The 13073-nt window shown below is 46.7% G+C and overlaps 1 protein-coding gene across 1 annotated transcript; it reads left to right on the top strand.

Moving 5' to 3' along the window:
* Positions 1–7810: 7810 nt before the first annotated feature.
* Positions 7811–12384, top strand: LOC140264731 (DNA-directed RNA polymerase I subunit RPA49-like). Its single transcript, XM_072360650.1, has 8 exons — positions 7811–7867; positions 8254–8398; positions 8720–8827; positions 9296–9392; positions 10163–10296; positions 10714–10789; positions 11644–11773; positions 12347–12384. Exons 2-7 carry the CDS (start codon positions 8317–8319, stop codon positions 11675–11677), a joined length of 531 nt encoding a protein of 176 aa, XP_072216751.1. The 5' UTR covers positions 7811–7867; positions 8254–8316; the 3' UTR covers positions 11678–11773; positions 12347–12384.
* The last annotated feature ends 689 nt before the right edge of the window (positions 12385–13073 follow it).

Here is a 13073-nt window from a genome sequence, read left to right as displayed (position 1 = left end):
AATTCCCCAAACTTGCTTGGTTCTCTGAGCCACGTGTTGATATTTTCCACCTCTTAGTGAAACATTTCACTAATGTGAGTTAAGCCAGCATGTGACATCTGTTGTTCGTCCATAAGTTTCTGTTTTGAGTCTGCCTGGACTTCCAGAGACCAATAAGGATTTTAGCATGGTAGAACAGAACATAGAAATAACATAGAAAGGCTGAGAAGACACAATTAAAGGAGAAAAAAGAATAAATGTGAACGTTTATTACCTCTGATGTTAATGCTGAGAGACTCTTCTCCTGTTGTGAAGCACAGAAAGCTCTGTTGCACAGTCTTCATCGAGGCGTCCCAGCTGCAAGAATAAGACCTATACTGAGGAAGCAGCTTTCAAGTCATCTCACAGCCCAGTCTCACCGTGATAGTGCTCTGCTATGCAGCAGTCAGTAATTAGCCATGATTTCAGATGCTTTTCTAAGCAGTTAGTGTTATGGCTACCTATTACAAGGAGCAAACAGAAAGAGCCATCCAACTTCAGCAACTAGTCCCTCTGTGGCAACAGGTTCTGAGCTCTGAATTCAAGTACAAAACCTGTCAGCAGATGAGACTTTTGACTAGAGCAGAAGTGACGCTTCTGTCTCCTCTTCATCACTAGTTACACGGCATGCACAGCACAGCTGTTCTGCAGAGAAACAGCGCCACCCAGTGACCAACGGCAGCCATTGCCTGCAAATACACGGCAACTTCCCAGTATCTGCAGCAACCATCTCCCCACACGTGCACTTACTGAACCAGTGAACAGCATCAGAAGGACCTTGCACGAGACAAGGGTGACTTAACAGTTGTTTAACTGCAGTCCGCTTCTTTGGGTCTACCTAGTGGGCAGAAACACTCGAGCTGTTACTTACAGCACTGAAAAGAACTGGAGACAATTCTTCTATTCCTAAGAGCTTCGAGGTGCCCAGAAGCACAAACAGAAACCAGCAGTATTTCATCACTTCACCTAAAGGAAGGTCAAACACCTGAGCTGGGAAGAGCAGTTACAGAACCTGTGGTTACAGCAAACGTTCCACGAGCACTTTGTATTTATGAGACTGCCCAGATAGAGCTCAAATGCACACTGAGTGTGTTCAGCTTTCTTTATGAGACATCTGTTGTTTACAGACCGGTTTTAGTTCTACAGCACAATTAAGAACAAGCAAGCTGCTTGAAGACTGTTTAATTACTAAAATAGTAATTATTTCTATTACCTGTAACTAGTACCATGTTTTTATTTGAGAATTTCAGCACAAGGCAACGCTCACCTTTTCTTCATGGCATGGAACAATTTAACTTGTTCAAACACTGAATAATTTCCAGGTACTCCACCAGTGTTTTGAGCTCCTGCAACAGCATTTTGTAGATCCATCTGAACAGAAGCGGCTCTTTTTCCTGTAGCAGTTGGTGAACTCGCAGGGTACTGCGAGGTGAAAGCCATTTGGGAGCAGCGTATCTTCCTCTCTGCAATAAAACAGTTTAATGAAAATGAAATAACTAAAATAAAAGAGGATTTAGAATGAACCTTGAACAACTATTTGGATGGTGCTGACATCTCTTTACTTTCCAAACGTAGGAACAGACATATGCAAAATCAGCCTTAAGAATCACTTGAATAAATTCAATGGTGAAATGAAGATGTGCTTGGCTGAGGGCAATGCTGGAAGGCAAACTGCTCACAGGAGCTGCAAAATGCATGAGATCACACCAGACATACTTTGTTCTGACCACAGTTGTGGCACATAGTCCTTCAGCATTCCCAACATGAAATGATGTGGAGCATCACAGAAACACTGCGCACAGACACGATGACCCTGATTAGATTCAAGCAGCGGGCTTAAAACAAGTCAGAGTTTTAGATTCCAGGACATTTCAGGGTCTATAATGTGTGAAATTCAGTGACACAACAGTGCCCAGGTGCCTGCGTTTCAAGCAACCTTCAGATCACAGCCACGTAAGATAAAAGCAAATTCAGTGCAGAAATAGCAAGCCTGTATCTTAATACCCGTAAGATTATCCACTTTTTTACTGCAGTCTGATTAAGTTCTAAAACTTGCTCATCCCAGTTCACTTACACAAGTTCCACCAATTCAAGCAATGCAGCTCTGAGATCCTGTGTATGTGAGGCAGGTAGAACTGAACAGTGCAGAAATGATCTCTGACAGCTCTAAGAGCTCCATTCTGCTTGCAAACTCTCAGTCCAAAACTATTCACAACTCTAAGGAAACGAACACCTGAAGCAGTTGGATCATCTGCCATGTGCCGCGTTCGGCTTCTTGGCATCATGATGAACACAAAGAGTTTTCTGCTGCCCTGCAGAAATGGACAAAGTCCTGCTCACAAATGGACCAAGTTTCAGTGTACAGACAGGCCTTTCTACCCACAGCTCAGCATGTTCTGCCATCTGAACAGCAAGGCCTCTTGTCAAGCTCAGCTATTTCCCTTCTCAGTGTATTCTAGCACAACTGATACCCAATGTTATCCTCCTGTAGAGTGCCATCGTATTGTCATCGTCCAAAGGAAAAACCCACACAGCAGAGCATACAGCAGTACACCCATGCTCCAAATATCCGCCTGAAAAACAAAAAGACAAGCTTACAAACCTGAAGCACCCAAAATGGCTTACTGACAGATTGCATTGTCTGTCCTTGCCAAAGCCCACACACAGCCCATGAAAAGCTGGCTCTTTCCCTCAGCAAAAAAAACCTTACAGTCCCAGAGAAAGCACGTAACCCTCATTCAATTGTTCTTCCACTCAACTTAGAGCGCTACTAAAACCAGTATCTTCATCTTAGCTCATCACACTGCTGCAGTTCCTTTGACCAGGATTTCACTGGCACAAATGAAATCAAAGCCATCACAAGGGATTTAGCACAGTTGTGTGTTACTGGCTACGAGAGCTGTCAGCACAGTCACCTGTAAGGCTTTGCTGCTGTTCTACTGATGTATAGGCACAACAAGGTTCACACGCCTCACAGTGCAATTATCTGAAGCTGCTGTTTTGTAGAGCCCCAAAGCAGTCGCTTGAGACAGTTCAGGATCAGCCAGAGACAAACCAGCCAGCTGTGTGAACTGAGACCAATTGCACTTCTCTAGTCTGCGGCCACTGACAGCTTCTGAGAGCTACCAAGCAATGCAGCCTAGCAGAATCCAGAAGGGAAACCAAGAGAGCCTACCTGAGCTCCACTGCGTTTAAATGCTCCGTGCAGAGGGGAGGGAAAGAGGGTAAAACAAACACCGGTCTACATACCTCTGAGCCAGTATCCACTTTGCCCTGGATTAGCTCTGGTGCTGAAGAAGCTGGGCTTCCACAGCATGTGCTCAGGCGGTAATCAAGGCCTCCCTGGAATAACACAAAGAATAGAGAGAAACATTTGCTTTAACAGAGTTGATGTCTTCTGGGAATAACACTCCAGAAGCCTCAGAGGCTTCTTCTCCTGTGTATATTTTCATTCATCTGACATTTTGCTTTCATTCAATGTGACCTCACTAAGCAAGTATTGTCTAAGACCGTGAGTATCACGTAAATGTGCAGATCTCAAGCTGCTCACTTATCCAGTGCCCTTGGCATGATGCGTCTCTGGCCGCGTCGTCCCCTGGGATATGTAGTTCTCCTCCAAGAGCTGAGTACTCGGGATGCTGCCATTCCACAGAACTGGAGCATGAACCTTCCACACTTCCGCATACCCTCTGTTACACTTGCACATACCCTCTGTTACACTTGCACATACCCTCTGTTACACTTGCACATACCCTCTGTTACACTTGCACATACCCTCTGTTACACTTGCACATACCCTCTGTTACACTTGCACATACCCTCTGTTACACTTGCACATACCCTCTGTTACACTTGCACATACCCTCTGTTACACTTCTGTGTGCCATTAACAACTACACTTTCTTATACCACCAAAACAGTTTGCCACTCTTTGTACCCTCAGTTAATGATTCATACTGCACATGATGTCATGATGTAGAATATTGACAGCAACAGCACAAAACCACGACAAACCTCTTCGTAGAAACTATTGCTGAAGAAAATTGTTTTTGCCACAGAAGTGGCTGTAACAGAACAACAGGGACTACTTGTCACCTCCACAAAGACTGCACTAGTACCTTCTCTTCAACCTAAGGAAGTAACTACATCCACACGGCTGATTCAACCCACCACTGTGCTGCTTTATATGAGAATGGCTGAACGATCTGCTTACGGTTACCCAAAACTCACTGGAAAAACTCTAACCCCGTCATTCCACACGCAGAAGGAAGTCAGTCTACACAAATGACTTACAAGGCTCTGCGTGTTTGATGACTGCTGCTCCAAAAGTAATGCCTTCTATTTTGTTATGTCGGCCCACAACGTCAGAGGTGGATGTTGGCGGGATGGCAGCAGAGGTTGAATCTTCACACCAACGTTCTGCTGGGGCCATATGACAGACGGCAGCAGAGGGCCAGTATGACAAGATGGCATCTGATGTGGAAGCACGTACGAAGCAGAAACGAGTTGCTGAATTCCTGCATGCAGAAAAACCAGCACCCAACGACATTGATCAACTCTTGTGGAGCACAAAGAGTAGATGTGAGCACGGTGAGGTGGTGGATGCCGTGTTTCTGCAGTGGTGACAGATGTCACCTCTGCTGGTGCAGATTTATATGAGGGTGGTACGCAGGCCCTCGCTCGTCACCAATGAGAATGCATTGCTAATGGTGGTTACCATGCTGAAAAATGGCGCTTGGCAATGGAGCATTCGCTCTACCAAGTGATCCATCAGTTGTAGTTTGCACAGGAATAAACAGGAGGCATTACTTTCAGAGCAACCTATGCAGCACGCACAACGATGCGAAACGGAAACATTTCATTAAACGACAATTGCCACGATTTTCAAGCGTGGGTGCTGAATGAAACCCCTGAGCGATTCTTAAAGGGCGGAGGAAGAAATGAAGCACGTCTGGTCAGCTCCAAGACAGAGCTGCGTTCTGGGCTTGACACAGACATCAGTGCCGACTGAGCTCTCTCCTGTAACAGACAGGCTTACGAGACAAGCCACCAGCTGCAGGCTGGGCCTAACAGATGCCTCACGCCCTTAGCAAGGCACAGCAGGCGGGGCTGAGTCAGAGTCAGCACCCGAGTCAGCACCCCCCCACCCAAGTCCCGTCCTGCACAGCTCGGCTACGACGAGCAACGCGGTACCGGCACAAAGGTGAGGCAGGAGGGCCCGCTCTGCTGCGTGCCCCTCGGGGTGACTCGGGTATCCGGGCCGTGCCTGGACCGCCTCTATGGGCAGGAAGGGCTGCTGTGTGCGGGCGGCTCCCTTACCGCCCAGGCAGCCCGCCGGGAGACCCTCACGGCCCAGCCCGCGCTGCGCCCCTCCCCCAGGGGGCCGGTCTTACGCACCGCCGCCGTTACAGACCCGACGAGCCCCGCTCCAGGCTCCTCCTTCAGCGCCGGGACAGCGAGGCGGGCGGCGGGGCCGGGACAGACGGCAGCAGCCCACGGGAGGCCCACCGGGCCGAGGTCCGACCGGGCCGAGCTCCGACCGGGCCGAGTTCCGACCGCGGGCCCAGCGCGCACCGAACCCGCCGCGCAGCGACGCTCGCAGCCTCTCGCCGCGTCGCCCGGAAGTGACGCCCTAGTGGCGACGAGCGGAAGTGACGCACTCTCGGAGCGCCCGCCGGAAGCGGCGGCATCGCGGCGTGGCGCTAGCCAATGGGCGGCTTGTGGCAGCGCTGAGCTTCGTGTCACTGAAGGACGTGCAGCAAAACGTGCGCTTTCAAACCATGCGCTCTTCAAGTCATGGTTCTTTGTCTGTCGGGTGTCAGAAGCTGAAAGGCTTTCATACGTGGGGAATAACTTCAGCAGCGGAGCCATGACATGCAGCTCCCTGTGCAGGTATGGGGAGCTGGCCACACTGTGCGAGAAACAAGAAGGTGAAAGCAGAGGAGCTGCGCAAATGAAATGGCCTTGTAGCCTTCTGTCAAGGTGACTGGTGAGTTCTCATTGAGGCCGTGGTGCGAATGGGGAGGAGCTGGGCAGCTGATGTCATCTGGCAGCCGCACCATTTTGCACGCTGCTTCCTCGGGAGCTGTGATCTTACACATAAGCGGAGTTTAGATCTGCTGGAGGAGAAGAGTGAGAAGGTGTCTGCACGGAGCTGAAACCTGGGCACAACAGCATTATTCCTTCTGAGCTGCCAAGATCAGTACCAGGAAACCAGGGGGTCGTTGGTCACCATTGAACTTCTGGGCCACAGTCCGGAGGTGCTGTATGAATTAAGAACTTGTCTGTGCCTCGTGCTGTAATGGGAAGCCTTGGTGAAATCACCAGTTGTCACACGTGCTGGTTTTAGAAGGTGACCTTTGTAGCCTCGAGGCAGCTCCCATGAATTCCTAAGAACTATTTTGCGTGGGGGATCGTTCCCATCCTCTGGTAGAAGAACCTCTTGTATCAGTGGAAACCAAGTGTAAGATCATCTTACTTTGTCACAGCTAACCTACAGAGCTCTGAAGTACATTTGGTGTGTGTGTCAGGCTCCTGTTAGTGAGTGCTGTGCCCCGTGGACGCGCTACATTTGTCCTGCAGTGTTTGCTCGTGGTTTATCTCTACTCTGACCACGGGGGTTACTTAAAGTAGAAGTGGGGTGACACAACGTAAACAGAACTGCAGAAACTGCTAAGACGAGGTGCTTCCAGCCATTTAATGTCCTTGTGCTGGTTCTTTTGAAAGGGTCGTGATATAGATTGTTAAATTTTTCTCTCCAAATACAAACTGGATGATGTTTAAAGGTCCAACTCTAAGGATTCTGTGAGTCTGTTCTATGATTCTGTGGTGAGGAGCAGCACAGACTATTTGGGTTTGCTCCTCTGAAGTGTGAAATGAAAAATGACTTGCTAGAAATTAACCTGTTCTATAGATTCCAAGTTAATTTTTCTCAGCTCTGAGACTGTCAATGGTTATCATTTGCACTTGTTCTCCCCAGGTATTTTCTTGGTGTTTTAAACAAGGATCCTGGGCAAATGGAAGTCTATAATGCTGAAATATTCAACATGCAACCTTGACTGTCAGGTAGGACAGTTCTGTATTTAACCCTGGTGCCGAGGTCACAATGTCTTGGAAATATGTATGCATTCAAAACCGACTAATTGGCTACTGACAGCATTGCCCTGTTTCCTCCTACTCTTATTTCTGCTGTGCCGCCTTAGAATGAGGGAAGGAGGATACATCACTGTGTCCACGCCTGGGGAGCAGGATGGAATGAAAAAAGGGAGAATGAAGCAGAATCACAGCTGATAGTCACGGGAAGAGTGAAGCAGAGAGCTCGGGTGTGGGAGGGTGGAAATACCAGAGTTAGAAATAGAGTTGTCACTGCTTAGGATAATTGCAGCCCTTCTCCTGCTGAGGGAGGCTTGGAAATAATCAAGTTAGTAGACTGAATCGTTCACTGAAAAAGAAAACAGCTTTTCCCCAGCAGAACTGCTTTTTATTACTGAATCTAGTGGAAATGATCCTAAGAATATGATCTTTAAGGAACTGTTTTCTTTTTTAGGCAACAGGAGCTTAGTATTGCTGCAACCTGTGCATTATGCTTTTAGATTTTGTAGCAAAAATTGTCCCTCTTTATTTTAGGTACATAATCTTTCACATTCAGCGTATTTAATTAACAAAATCCTGTAGAGAAGACCCTGAAGTGGTGTGCCTAGTCCTTCTGTAATTTATTAGAGCTAAAGGGGTACCCAATACATGCACTTTCCTGCCTGCTGCAAGCCAAGCATACTAATTTTTATTCTTTTGTAGATAATTTAATTCCTGATGACACAAGGGACTATCAGAATACATCCTACAGGGAAAGGTAAGGTTGAAACCTGATATCATAATGTGCTGTAGTTATCCAGCAGACAGTGGTAAATACTTGTCTGAAACTGAGATGTTTGATTTGTTGCAGGACAAACTTGTGCAGGGTCAGCATTCTTTCTATGCACTGATGGTTTTTGAGACAGCATGTTGTTAGTGTCTAGCTTAGCAGTATGTTCCTAAGTACTTTAGACTTGTCTACAGTCCCAGGTAAAACATGCCCGTTTGCATTTCTTTGTCGTATGCTTTGTTTGTACCCAGCGTTATGTTTGGAATTACTTTAAAAGCGCACATGTAGAACAAGCGGTGGTTATCTGGGTATTCTTCCTGCATGCAAAGTGTCTTGAGTTCAGTGTGTTGTCGTTGCTTCTGTGTTATACACAGGTGGATTTGTGCATTGAGGCATTTGGTACCAGCAAGCAGAAGCGAGCTCTGAACTCTCGGCGAATGAATGCAGTGGGCAATGATATTCTCAATCCAGCTGTGACAAAAGCAGCAGCAGATGTTATAGATGCAAAGGGGGTAACAGGTAAGAATGTTGTCTGAGATGTTGAGGAAGGCAATCAAAATTACCGTTTTCCTGTCCTTTCCTTGCCAAACATGGTGGGAAGAAGAAGGGTGTTTTCCTTGTGTAAGAAGGGAAGAGGTTGGTTTAACTGCTGAGATGGGCACGTGTTGAGGACCTTGCCAAACTTGTTATTGGAAAAGGAACTGCTTTATTATTTCGCTAGGAAAAACTGTGTTATCACCGTCCATCTCTGCCCATTTTTGGTGGTGTTCTAGAAGTCCACTCTTTGTGGCTTTGTCTGCACGGTCCAAATACTCTCTTCTTTCCTTCTTCTCTCCAAAGCTTTGATCCAGGATGCGGCCCAAGACGATGAACAGAACACGTCCATTTTCCTACCACCATGTCATGAGGATGCTGACAGACCAGAACATGTTTACAAGTTTGACGACAGTATCTTTTTCAGTGACCGTGTGGTTTCTGGTGCCTGTAAACTTTCCTGTTGGTAGTCTGGCATGTGGAGAAAGTGCTGCTGGGCATGTGACAGCAGGGCTGAGCCTTCTCCCCTCACAAACCAAAAGCTGATAGCAGGAAGTTGGTATGTTGAGGCTTTGGGGTTCCCAGTTCTGTGTTCTTCCTCCCTACAAAGACAGGGGTACTATGCCTGCCTGTTGGGAGCTGTTCAGCTAAGAATAGCAGTGATGTCAGGAGTATATGAGAAATTATTTGTGTTTGAGCCACTGTACCTCAGAGACATTTGGTTTGGTTACAACAAGTTCTGTTGTTACTTTCTGCTAATTTATAATTCTTTCCCCACTTCCCTATCTCACACCTCCCATAGCAGGAGCTGACAGACCATATCTCACTGTGAGCTATTCAGAACCAGAAAGAACCATGTTCTTTTCTTTAAAGTCCATCCAGTTCTGTCTCCAGCAGAGTATGAAGCATTGCAGGGTCCAGCAGCAGCCTTTATTAACATCACTCCAGAGGAAATTGCCAAGAAAACAGAAGAGAAAAGGTAATACTTCCGCAGGCAGCCTTTTAATAGCTAAGGCTGGCATTATGAAATCGTGGTTCTTCTTACAGGCAGGATGGCAGCTGTAACCAGCTTTACCAGCTCTACAGTATGGGTAGTAATGGTCTTCAGTCTAAAGAGAAGGCATCAGATCATGACCCAGTGCATACCTCTGGGAAGTGTGGAGGTGTAGCTTGATGGGAGAAAAGGTGCTGTGCACAATAGTGCAGCTGTCCTCTTGGGTAACTGATTATAGGGGAAGAGAGGGAGTAAATCCAAAGTGCGGGATGAAGGAAAATACCTCGATATGGGACCGCAGAGCTGTGCTAAGGATGACATTCCTGTGGCCGAGCACTGTCGCTACCATGTACTGTCATAACTGGAAGTTGCTGTGGCTTTGCAAATGGAGGTGGACTTGTGTTAAGTCCTGGTGCTGAAGTAAGCAGGTAAAGCACAAGCCACAGCTCACTTTCACTGCCTCCCATCTGTGCCTAAGCAGAAGTGTGTGTGCATGTGTATGTGTGCACATGGCACACTCCATGGAGAACTTGTGGTTTCTGCAGTGCAGGGGCCTCTGTAGTGCCACGTGCAGAAATGTGCTGACTGTGGTGGACAGAAAATGTGCTCACAGAGCAGCATTGTGAGCTTTCTTGTATTAGTGTTCAGGAAACTATTCTAACCTAAAAGAGCTGTGCGGTGGATTTAAGGATGTGTTCTAATAAGAAAGCTAGTCCCTGATTCTCTGGTCCTCATGCTCCCTCTTTCCTCTTCAGCCATTGCTCCTTTGTCTTAGAAGAGCTGAAGTTCCTGCCTGCTGATGAGAAGAGCAGGGACCGCAAAGCTCGATGCCTCTGGTTCCTGGACATCCTTATTAAGTTCAGCTTCCTGAAAATAATCAAGAAGAAGCGTAAGACAATTTTCAACTCTTACCCTTTTCAGCTGCCTGCTGGGACTTGGTTTGTAGTTACCATAATAGCAAACAATGAAGCTTCCCAGAGTTACCTGTTTGATAAATGGCTACATGCAGCAGTTACAGTTCAGCTTGTTTCGTGATGAGGTTCAGTATTTCCGTGCCATTGTGGAGTTTTAGATCTGCACCTACTGGGATATACGTGTGTCATTCTCTTCAGTCCTTTTCTAACTGTCATACATCAGGGTCCTGCAGTGAGATCCTATTTGTAGGAGATAAAATAGTTTACATCTGAGTTTGAGATTCCTTTTTTGCTTACAGACAGTTCCTGGTTTCTGTACCTGAAAACATTTTATATCCATTATTTTATATAACCAGTCTTGGTGCTCGCTGTGAAACCCCTTTCTATTCTAGATCCAATGGGTCCTGAATGCCCCCACATCATTAGCAGGAAGCTTATGAAGAACTTCACTGACCTACAACAATGGCGGTAAGGAACTGTGATTGCTTTGATGCTATTGATGTTCAGAGGATGTAGAAAACAGCTTGAAGGGCCACAGAGTCATTATCAAATAGCACTGCACCAAAACGGGAACAGCAGAAGCTTCTCTTGAGTAGCAGGCCAGGCCAGGTAAAATATTCTGTTATGGCTGATGTTCATCCATGAATAATGGAAGTCTGAAACGTAACTGGGAGAGGCAGAGTCATGTGTGCTTAAACAAGCCTGTGCCTGTGAATTTAGCCAGGCTCACCAGGCTGACTTGATCAGCAAGAGTGAGAAGATTTGTACTTGTTGCTACAGTGCCTTTTCTCAAGAATCCAACAGCCTCTGCGTAGCATAACTGCCATTGCTCAGCCATCATCTATCTGCTGTTTGCTGTGAACTGGAGGTTAACAGAGAGGTTGAACCCGTGTGGGCCATCGAGGGTGCATTTGTTTATAAAGACTCAGACCAGGGGTGAACAGTAAAAATAAATGCTTTCAGACCTGCTCTGTGTGTTGTGTATGGCTGCAGTGAGTACCTTCAGATCAGCTTCACCTCGCTGTCATCTTGCCAGTGTGCCACAGAGACAGAAGTGTTTGTAGACAGTGATTCAGTCAAGTCTGTAAACCTGTAAACATCTCCAGAGACCTGCACTTTTGAACAGAAACATGGGCAGTTGTTGAGGAAGACCTTGAGGCCCCTGTGATCAGGGACCTGTGTTTCTTAAAGCTCTTTTTTCATGTCTCGGAAATGCTTGCCATAGCTAACTGGGGCTCCAGTTCTGTCTGCACCTGGTGGGTGGTTGTGTTTTGGGTTTGCTGACTCTCTGCTTTTCATCTGTTCTCACACTTGCTGTTCAGTGTTCAGAATTTAATCTGCGTCGCTGAAGACTAAAATTGCAGCATATGTCATTGCACTGGCTCTGCACATTAAAAACTTCCAAGTTGACCTCACTGTCCTGCAGAATGACTTGAAGCTCCACGAAAGTAGGTGAGTCATGTTTGCTTATGCCTGTTAAGATGCCTGTGGTCCTCGTGCAAGCAGTCCCTGGGGAAGAGGGCTCTGGAGCCTCTTCTGTGCCCAAATAGTACAGCGATACCCGCTGTGAGTTCCCTATGTTGCAGTTAGACTCTGAGTGTGTTGAAGTTTTATATTCAAGCCCTGCTATGTCTAATGGGGTAGTTATACGTGTCAAAGCTTTGAAAGAGTGCTTTTCACAAACCTGCTCAGGTGCACTGTGAGGCTTTTTGTCCATCTGAAAGTGGAAAAACTTGAGGCAGGCAGCATCAAAATGGCAGAAAACCTATCCAGGTGCTACCCAGTGCTGTGTCTTGCCTGCTAAGTCATGTTGCTCCTCACTGAATCCCTTCTTTCAGCAGAGATCTGGTGTCAGCTCGGTACCAGTCTGGATGCAAGTACAGATTTGTATCTGACTGTAACTGGAAAACTAGAAACAGATTTTCTTTCTCACAGGCAGATTGTGAGCATGTAGTTGCTGTTCCTCCCCAGATGCAAGACTTTACAATTTAACTTTATAAGATTCTGCTCGCCTTACCTCCTCAGTTTGTCAGAGTCTGTTTGGATGTCAGCATAGCCCTCTGGCACTGGGAGGAGGAGCCAACTCAGTGAAGATGAATGGTGGAGAACAGTGTGCAGTATAAGCATCCAGGCAAACAATGCTTGTCATGATAGATTTTGAAGAAATTTCTTCCTAGGCTTAAATTTTCTGTGAAGAAACTACTGTTCTTCTGCCAAGTGATGTCTCTGTACTGCTAGCTGCGCGGATGTGCTTAAACCTGCAGGTGTCTGGCAGAGCCTGACAGCTCCTCTGACAGCGAGGACTCCCAGCAGACATTAGCTGATCAGGCAGCTTGTTATTGCTACCTGGGAGTGGGTCAGGTTGCCCTGTTAATAGCTGCTCAGCTGTGTGTGATTGCTGTCCCAGCCTTTTCTGTTCTGCAAGATGTGGTGACTCTAAAGACATTTGCTGCCTGACTCCACTACGTGGATCTTTCCCATCAGGGTTGTTTAGAGGTGATGCAGCTGGGAAGGAACTGCAAAAGGACAGAACTCCTTCAGTACCACTGAAAAGCATTCTAGAATATGTTGGGGCTTCTCCTAGAAGGATTTAATATCAAGATTCTGGGATAACTGGAAGTTATCGGGGCTGTTACCAGCCCTTGGTTTTGTGAGCTCTGTAGTCAGATTTGATGTAAAGATTTCTGGGCTTTGCCTCCAGTTCTGCTCTTTGTTGACTAATAGTGGCGTTAACAGTATAATCTAATGTTGG

Source organism: Excalfactoria chinensis (genome assembly GCF_039878825.1).
Source record: "Excalfactoria chinensis isolate bCotChi1 chromosome Z unlocalized genomic scaffold, bCotChi1.hap2 SUPER_Z_unloc_1, whole genome shotgun sequence".
In the NCBI taxonomy this organism is placed as follows: domain Eukaryota; kingdom Metazoa; phylum Chordata; class Aves; order Galliformes; family Phasianidae; genus Excalfactoria; species Excalfactoria chinensis.
The sequence above is the reverse complement of the archived record's forward strand: the minus strand, read 5'-3'. Positions and strand labels throughout refer to the sequence as shown.